General features: G+C 49.2%; 1 protein-coding gene across 1 annotated transcript; it reads right to left on the bottom strand.

The window, feature by feature from the left end:
* Window positions 1–2,062: 2,062 nt before the first annotated feature.
* On the bottom strand, window positions 2,063–4,923 carry HDHD3 (haloacid dehalogenase like hydrolase domain containing 3). Its single transcript, XM_087704468.1, has 2 exons — window positions 4,876–4,923; window positions 2,063–2,922 (listed from the first exon to the last, which is right to left on the bottom strand). Exon 2 carries the CDS (start codon window positions 2,911–2,913, stop codon window positions 2,191–2,193), a length of 723 nt encoding a protein of 240 aa, XP_087560594.1. The 5' UTR covers window positions 2,914–2,922; window positions 4,876–4,923; the 3' UTR covers window positions 2,063–2,190.
* Window positions 4,924–9,616: the final 4,693 nt, after the last annotated feature.

Raw genomic sequence — 9,616 nt, 5'->3', positions numbered from 1 at the left:
GTGGGCCACAGTGAAAATCCGAAGGGCAGCGTGCTTCCATGGTTCAATTTGTGGCAGAAGTCCTGCCAGAAAATAAACAGCACCTTGTGTTAACAATGTCTTGGGATCTTTGGGGGACCTAATCCAGTAGCTGCTCTGCAGTAGCTCCAAAAGCCATTTCTGGAGCTGTTGCTTCCACTCAATATTAATTGAACGTCCGCCTATAGAAGTGTGGCTAAACGAAGATGCATCCCAGAGTAGGGGGAGGGTGACCCTCTTTCAGCACATCCCCCAGCCCGCTCCTGGCTTTTGAGAGCAGCCTGATGGTTGGGGAGAGGTTCTGACTGGAGATGCAATAATCCTTCTATTGTTGTGTATGCAAAGGCAGAATGGGGGAGATGAAGGGTGCCACATCCACTCCTTTAAAATGGGGACTAGCTGCAGAGCCAATTTCGACTCAGTAGCCCATGATCAGAGAGGACTCCGAATATGTACAGTAGGTCTTGTAGCATTTGGTACATAACATCCCTCTGAGCAGCTCATGCCAGGCAGAAGGTATGTTGTTCCATGCAACTGCAGTTTTGCCAAGTGGAATGGAGGGCTTTTCAAGGTGGAGAGTGCACTGGACAGCTGCCAGCAAAAATTGGGAGATGGGGTGGGCTCTGAACTTTGTTAGGTATGTATGGACACTGAAGAACACTGCAGCCCAGGCCCAAGAGCAGGCCCATCAAAATATGTTGACCCAGGAGGCACACCAGAAGGAGTCACTGCAGAAATTAGATGCCCTCTGACCTACCTGGTGACCATAATCACTGCCAACTGATGGACACCCTTGGGGTATGTAACCCCACTGAGAGCAGAGATGGGAGGGAGGGAGTGGTTTCTACCAAATAGAGGAGCGTAGTTTGAGGCTGGAGGCCTGTGGTTGTCTTCTTCCCCCACCAAAGCCTCCCCCAATGGTCCTTCTTCAGCTGCACCCTGGGAGGTCAGCTGGGCTGAGAAAAACAATTAGCCCAAGGTATGCCCAGTCCTAGCTACCACCCCACCCCACCCATCTGGGAACCTTCCTCACAAATGTTGAATTTATATTTACCAGCAAAGAAAAGAAGGTAAATATAAATTCAACACAAAATGTATTATTTTGCGAAAATGACTGCTTGTATATCTGGGTGGACCAGGCTGCCCTGATAGACCAGTCATTTGGGTGGGGGTGGACGGGACAGGACATTTCCTCACAAATGGGAATGCCATCCTTCCCCAGCATTGCCATCTTGTGGGAACAATGGGGGTTGCAGACAAGCCCCAGCTAGGAAAGGTGCCCCATGAGAGTGCCAGGCTGTGCCCTCAAGACTCAGAGCTCCTCTCAATTTTGTGTTGCACAAACTGAGGAAGATGAGGGGATCCTGCAGCCCAGTTAAGAGTCCACCAGCACAATGGCTCTGGACTTTAGCTGTTCTTGGCTGCACTTCAGGTGAGTGGGGCAGTGAGTGGCAGCAGTTCTGTGCTATCCCATCCGCACCCAGCTTCTAGGGCTGACCTCTAACCCTGTGAGAACCAGTTGGAGTTTGGACCCAGATCCATTCCCCTGTTTCAGTTTTAGACTGGACTGAAGTGGAATTTCTCAGTGGGAAGTAATCTCAGTGTGGGGCTCAATCGACTTCTTGTATCATTAGCAAAGGTTGCTGGGAAAAGAGCTGGGATAGAAAGATTCCATGTAAAGAAGTTTATAGACATTCTCAGTCATCCAGCTCATGGTTGTCCCACCAAAAGACACTCTTGGTGGGACAAAAGGCACTTGGACTTTGCTTTTCTTTTTCCTTTTAAGGGAAAACAAAGTCCAGTTGCCTTTTGAAAAAGCACTTTTGGAATTCTCAAGGAACATCAAGGAATCTTTCACAAATCAACCACAACTACATGTCCAGTCTGTAAATTCGCCTGGAATAAGCAAACTGTTCTGTAATACTCCAAAGTAATACCCCCGCCCCCTATTATGCCTGTTACATTTCTTTTCCTGTTAGCAGCAATTGAGTGTGTATGTTAGAATCCCCTCAGTTCCCCAAAAACATTTTGCATCAGCCTCTAATTCCATGCTGCAAACTCTTATCAGCAGTGATAAAGATTTTATTGGTCTTACTTCGGGTTCATGTTAAGAGTTGTTAAAATTGCAATTTCCTCTGCTAGAAACAGCTGCCGAAATCCAGCCGTTTACTTTTAGCCTTTCTCTATCCGAGCCTGCAGATCTAAAAGTGAAGATAGAAGGTGGTTTTCTGGCACCTCCATGTTGCTGTCAACCAGCCCCCTGGCCATTTTAAACAGGAAGCTGTGCAGCCCAGCCTTCCTTGCAGCCAAGTAGTCATTCACGTAATGGTCCCCCACATGAGCAGCCAGCTGGGGCTCCACCTTGGCACTGCGGAGGGCTTCCAGAAAAATGCGCCGGTCTGGCTTGGCAAACCCCACTTCTTCCGAGGTTAAGACAAACTGAAAATATTGTCGGAGGTTGCACCGGCTCAGAATCTCTTGCACCCTGCGGTCAGAGTTGGAGACCACTCCCATGGGGATCCCCTGTTGCTGGCACCACTGGAGTACCTCAATGGCACCTGGGACCAGGTCCCAATTCTTTGGGCTACTATAATCCTGGTAGAGTTTTTCAGCAACGGGCCAAAGAACACCAGTGTCATGAATTCCGGAAAGCTGGAAGGTCTCCAAGACAACCCCAAACCACCATTGCTTGGAGCTGAGGCCCTGGCCCAAGCCATAGTTGGGGAAACGCTGGCTATGGGATATATGAGCTTGGGAAAAGGAGTGGTTGAGAACCTCAGCCGGTACCTGGAGGCCAAAGGCCTGGGCCTCGGCGGAATAACTCTGCCCCACGGGTACCCGGAGACGAAGCAGAGTGTCTGTGACATCCCAGGTCAAAAGACGAAGTCTCAGCATAACAGCTGCCTGCAGCACCAAAACAAAGAGAAAAGTAGGCCTCATCCTGCCCTGTTTTCTCAGGGACTGAGCATATCCTCCTCAGCAAAGATTAGAACCATCCTGCAAGTTATTTTGAGTTGCAACTCTTGATCAGGTAACAGAACAAATAACAGAATTGGAAGGAACCTTGGAGGTTCTCTAGTCTAACCTCTGCTCAAGCAGGAAACCCTAAAACATTTCAGACAAATGGCCGTACAGTCTCTTCTTGAAAACGACTAGTGATGGAGCACCCACAACCTCTGGAGGCAAGCCATTCCACTAGTTAAGTCACTAAGGCCAGCTTCACAAGGACCAAGGTATAGGGTCTCCTGCTTGTGTAATTTTCCATGAGGGTATGATTTAATTGAAGCTAGGCTCACATGGGCAATCCAACAGAGTGAAAAAAAACACTTATTATACATATTAACAGACTTGGAAGGGACCTTAGAGGTCATCTAGTCCAACCCCCCACCCAAGCAGGAGACCCTACACTATTTCTGACAGATGGCAGACCAGTCTCTTTTTGAAAGTCTCCAGTGGTTAAGCTTCCACAACTTCTGAAGGCAACTTCTGTTCCACGGGTTCCACTGTCAGGAAACTCCTCCTTATTTCCAGGATGAATCTCTCGTTGTTCAGTTTCCATCCATTGTTCCTTGTCTGGCCTTCAGGTGCTTTGGAGAATAGCTTGACCCCTTCCTCTCTGTGGCAGCCCCTCAAATATTGGAAGACTTCTATCCTGTCTCCCCTAGTCCTTCTCTTCACAAGACCAGCCATGCCCAGTTCCTGTAACTATTCATTGCCTGTTTCAGCCTCCAGTCCCTTCATCATCCTGGTTGCTCTTCTCTGCACTTTTTCTAGAGTCTCAACATCTTGTTTATAGTTTGGGGACTAGAACTGGATGCAGAACTCTAGGTGTAGTCTTACTAGGGCTTTATAGAGTGGTAGTAGTACCTCTCTTATAAACTGCTTCACAGTGCTTTTTACAGCCCTCTCTATGAAAAAGAAACCCCCTTAATCATATTCCTAGCTGAGCGAAGTAAGGAAGGTGAAAAAGGATAGTCTTTCCCTGGCCCAGAATCTAGCAAAGTCAGCAGCCGGAGGAGGCTGTTGTGCTCAAGGCTCCTGGAAGGGAGCCGGTTTCTCGACAAGGCAAAACCCTACAGAGATCTGGCCCTACAAGTTGGGGGGAGGGGAGACTCAACGTCTAGGAAATGGACCTCTTTAAAAGGGAATCAATCAAAGAAACCTCCGAGGCAGAGGGTCCCGTAGAGCCACTTCACCCTCAAGGCAACCGGAGGGGCGTGGGACGCCAAGGGGGGGGGGCGAGGGCTGTCTCCTTCCGTGCACCCGGCCGTCCTGTGCAGCCCGCCAAGCCGGCAGCAGGGCCGGGACAGCGGTGTCCCTCGAAAAGGAAGAGTGTTTGGTCCCGCACCCAGGGCTGCTTCTAAAGGGGGCGGGGGCGGTCGCAGCCCCCAAGCTGCCTCCTCGGCGATCTCACCCAAACCCCAAACTGGGGTCGCGGGGACTCGGGCGGCCCTCCGCCAATTTCCAAGGCTCCGAGGCCGTCGGGGGGCAGCGCCATCCGCCGCTGGGCAGACAGGCTGCCCGGTAGCCCCCAAGGGGCCTTTAGGGCAGGAGTCTCCAACCTTGGCAATTTATGTCTTATTGTGGACTTCAACTCCCAGAATTCTTCAGCCAACTTAGCTTTGCTGGCTTAGCTTTGAGCGCTGAGGAATTCTGGGAGTTGGAGTCCACAAGTCTTAAAAGTTGCCAAGGTTGGAGACCCCTGACTAAGGGTCAGCCGCGGGACAGGCGGCGATGCTAGGCAACCCCGGGCGCCCTCTGTGCTTCCGGCTCGAAGCGGCCCACAGCCGTTTCCCCAAGGAGCCGCTGCCGCCCCGGAGCCCTCGCCAGCCCCCGCCCCCCCCCCCGGCCGCTCACCTGGCCTGCGCGGGAAGAACTTCCGTCCTCCGGAACCCAGAAGTCCGGAGGGAGGTTCCGCCCGGGAGCTCCAGCCCGTGCACGCGCCTGCGCAGAGAGCCCTTTTTGCAAAAATTGCCAATTTTTTTTGACAATTTTTGCCAAAATTGGAAGATGCCTTCGCGCTTTCGGTTCTGTCCAGGAGCCTTTCGCTGCCCTCCCGTTTTTCCCCATGCCTCCTTCTCAGCCTGAAGAGAAAACCCCAGCCCGCCCTTTTGTAACTTGACGGTCCTGGAAAAATTGCTAGCCAGTTCCGGCTGTTGAATTTGGACATTGAAAGGATCCACGTGACTTTCCTTAACAATCATACAACATGGAGGGTGTGGACTATTAAGGAATCAATTATCGGGGGGAAGGGACCTTGGAGGTCTTCTAGTCATCTAGTGCAATCTCCTGCAGAAGCAGGAGACCCTATATGGAACAGAAGTTGCCTTCGGAAGTTGTGGGAGCTTCATCCTTGAATAAGGTGACCAGATTTTCAGATTGGTAAAGAGGGACACCATTGAGGGTGTGTGTGTCTTGATTAAAAATTTAAAAAAAATCGGGACTTTTTAGTTAAGGCTACCTTCAATCCTCATGAAGGAATAATCCAATTGAATTGATTAGAAATAAGATGTTCTAATAGAATAAATAGTCTATGGTTCATTTATTTTTATTTTTATTATTTATTAGATTTTTATCCCACCTGTCTTATTTTTACAAACAACTGAAAGGCGGAAAACATACCTAATCTTCCTTTTAATATTTTCCACATAACAACAACTCTGTGAGGTGGGTTGGGCTGAGAGAGAACAACTGGCCCCAAAGCAGGACTCGAACTCATCTTCCCTTGGTGTGTAGGCCAGCCCTTTCACCCTTACACCAAAAGGCTCTCATTTAGTAGGAAGACATGGAAGAGGGTTTTTTTAGTGTAATGAGGGAAATGGGGGGAAATTCGGCTTGAAGCAAGATTTCTGGGATAGGGTCTTCCTTTTTTGGGTTGGCTTTAATGCCCATCTCTTGGCATCCTGGGAGTTCTCCCCTGGGAAGGAAGCTTTGACAGAAATATTATTTTTGCTCCACTAGAAAAGGCCAAAGTGAGAGGGAAAGGCACTGATGGTGGAGGAAGATGAAAAGTGAACTTTAATCACATTTACTTTTCATCTTTCTCACCTGCTTAATTATTTTTATTATTTTATCAGAATATAAAAGACAAAAAAAAAATAAGGGGAAATTAAGAAGGGAAAAAGGGAAAAAGGAGAAAGTGTGTGGTAGAAAGGGAAAAGGGAGGGAGGAGGCATTGACTTCTGACTCTTTCAGCACAGTAGAAAATAATAACATTACAACCCCAACTTTTTACTTTTACACAATAATATATACTACCCAATTCTATAACAACAAACTATCTAATCAGAAAAACCAAAATCAAAGTTTTACTCCCCCTCCCCCGAAGCACAAAAGGGGTTTTCAAGTAGAAACAAAATTAATTGTGTTCTTTAATCAAAGCAGTCAATTTTGCCATCTCTCCTAATTCCATCAACTTTTGCAGCCAACATTTCTATATTACTTTGCAAGCATTATTTCAAGAAGCCTTGTTTGCCATCATTCCCTTAAATCAGAATATATTATTATCTTCATTCAGCAGATAGGGGTAGGTACCTTAATTGACAGCTGTACTTTCCTTAAAGTCACCTAGCTAAGATGACATTTAAACTGGAGACTTTAACATATCAGTTCCAGCTTCATAGCCTTACAGTGCAAGGGGCGTTTGCACTCATCCCCCTTCTTACGGAATGTAGCTGTTGGACTACAGTTCTTATTTGAATCCCAATTGAAACCAAGGGCAAAACGAAAAGATAATATACTCTGAGAATGAATTAAGCAGCCTGCAATTTTTTACTATCGGAGAGCTAACTCACTATCTGGTTGCCTAAAATTTACTCTTAGCTTCACATTCAAGGGTTCCTTTCTTTCAATAACATCCCAGTTTAGAAGCTGGCAAGGAAGACGTTTGCTGCCGTTGCTGCTACTGGGAGCCACAATCCTTTTGTGCTCTGCTAAAATCTCTAGAGGGTTAGCCGTGCATCACAGCCCACATTCACCCTCCTTCTGCTCCATAATCTTTCAGATGACATACATTTCCTCATCTAAGGAAATCTCTCTGCCTACATGCACACACATATACAAAGTCATGAATTATATGAAAGCACGTCTTCGGACAAATCCTTAATACAACAGCCTCCATTCCCCATGGGAGGAAATAAAACCATCAAAAGACGGTTACTGTCTGCAAAGAAAAGAGGCTTTCCCAACTACCACCCATCCTCTGGACGGGTCAGACTTGCATGGTCCCTAACAGGATATTAAAAATCTCCAACCCTTTTTGAAGGGAGCTCAATTATTGGGAGGGGCATGTAGGAGTCCTAAAACTCTGAGTGACACTGAGGGACTGAGGGACACTGAGTGCACAACATCCTCAGGTTCCCATCCTGTGGAGAGCCTACTCTCATCCCGAACCGTTTGTTAACATCTCTTTATCAACTGTGTTGTCTTAATCTCTCCCCACCCACCACCCATCCCCACTCCTCCAAGGAAAATAGCCGCTCAACCACCCCTTATTTTTCCTTTCCCATCAATCGTGCCTCGTGACCATATTGATAACTGCCAAAAACTGAGCACCCTTGTGTCTTAGCAGAAAGGATTGGGGTGGGGGAGGCACGGATCGCAGCCTTCACAAGATGGAGGGGAGAGGTGGGAGAGGGGACAGTCCGCCGGCGTGGGGGGTGGAGGAAGAAAACCAACCTCGATCATCCTTTCTATCCCACCGCAACAGCCTCGGAGAGGGACCGTCTTGGAAGAAGGCAAAGTGTGGTCGATTCTCACAGGGAGCGCAACCCGCCTGCAAAAGGAGCCAGGCCTGACATTGTTTGGGTTCCACGGGTGAGATGCCTACCTGGCCCGTGGATTCCATCTCGGGCTACCCACGGAAGAAACCGCAGGTGCTCTTCAGAGTTCTCGGGGAGCAGGTGACCGGAAAGGGAGGGGAAACATACCCCGCAGACTTAAAAACTTGCACAGGAGGAAATTAGCTTCGGAGAACAGGGAGGCGGGGGAGAGCGCCCCGTCCTCGCACCTTGGCTGCCAAACTGCTCCAAAGAACCTGACCCACCGCGCTCCCTTCCCCACCCTCCCAAGTGAACACCTCTTCTTCCCTCCAGGTCTGCTCCGTCGCCCGTCTGCAAAGTCTCTCCCTTGCCCCAGAAAACGATGCAGGGATCCTGCTTGGTACCCAAAGCGCAGGAAGGCACCTACCTGGCTTGGCGCAATGGAGTCCTCCCTAGTCCCAGTCCTGGGCCCTTCCCCTAGGCGGGACAAAGAGCAGCCTCCACTGGCGCCTGGCCCCAGTCGTGGCGCCTTTTCTGGAGCTTTATATCTGCCTCTGATGGATGGCAGCGCCGGTAGGGGAATCACGTGCGATGGGAAGAAGGAGAGGGATATGTGCGGTGTGGGGAGCACCGACCCAATGGCGTCCACAGCTCCCACCAAGCGTAAGGTGACCAGATTTTAACACGGGGCGACTGACGATAGTTTGAGCGGGCGCGGCTGGTGCAAACTACCGTCAGTCGCCCCGCACTCATCAAAACAAGTCCGGGGAGAGTAGGTGGTGGGCAGGAAGGCTTCAGGCAGCTCCTGGGCGGCGATGCCACCGCCATCCGCTCGCCGGCTCTTCCAGCCTGGACGCCCGAAGCCTTCCAGTCCACCCGGGGCGAGTCGGCTGTGGTGCAGCCGGTGGTGGGCAGGAAGTCTTCGGGCGGCTCCTGGGCGGCGGGCATCTGGGCAGGAAGGGCCGATGGGGGGTGGGGGTGGCATCTTTGCCGGCTCTTCCTGCCCAGATGCCCACCCAAAGCCTTCCAGCCCACCCGGGGCGAGTCGGCAGTGGTGCAGCTGGTGGTGGGCAAGAAAGCTTCGGGCACTCCTGGGCAATGTTCCCTCTAATTTTTTTTCCGTGTGAGCGGAAAAGTATAGTGTTTGAGCAGCACATTTTCATACCTGAGCACCTGGATTTTTTCCATAGATGTCACCCAAGACAACGAACTTAGTGTTATTTGAAACTCAATTCTACCATGTAAATATCCATTAAGTAACGAAATCTCCCTATACAGGTAGTCCTCAATCTACGACCATCATTGAGCCCAAAGTTTCTATTGCTAAGGGAGACATTTGTTAAGTGAGTTTTGCCCCATTTTACAACCTTTCTTGCTACAGTTAAGTGAATCACTGCGGTTAAATCAGTAACCTGGTTGTTAAGTCAGTCTGACTTTCCTACTGACTTTCCTTGGCAGATGGTTGCAAAAGGTGACCCCAGGACATTGCAACCGTCATAAATATGAGGCAGTTGCCAAAGATCCAAATTTTGATCATATGACCATGGGGATGCTGCAATGATCATGTGTGAAGAACAGCTGTAATTCACTTTTTTCAGTGCTGATGTAGCTTTAGTCATTAAGTGAACTGTTGTAAGTTGAGGACTATACTTTCCCCCTTACTATCCAATAGTCTGCAGTGATATTAGCAAGTTATGAATAAATTACCAACTGATATAGATTAGCAATTGGAGCACTTAAAGAAGCAAACAAAGAGGGGAGAGGAAGGGAGGGAGGAAGGAAAGAAGGGAGAGGGAGAGAGAGACAGAGACAGAGGGAGAGACAAAAAAGGAAAGAGG

This window comes from Thamnophis sirtalis, unplaced genomic scaffold (assembly GCF_051295495.1).
Source record: "Thamnophis sirtalis isolate CommonGarterSnake01/CBP01778 unplaced genomic scaffold, rThaSir2_p1.2 scaffold_2, whole genome shotgun sequence".
Lineage (NCBI taxonomy): Eukaryota > Metazoa > Chordata > Lepidosauria > Squamata > Natricidae > Thamnophis > Thamnophis sirtalis.
The sequence above is the reverse complement of the archived record's forward strand: the minus strand, read 5'-3'. Positions and strand labels throughout refer to the sequence as shown.

What these genes read in the sequence shown, in the direction of transcription:
- HDHD3 (XM_087704468.1), bottom strand. Translation starts at nt 2,913, where the DNA reads ATGCTGAGACTTCGTCTTTTGACCTGGGATGTCACAGACACTCTGCTT.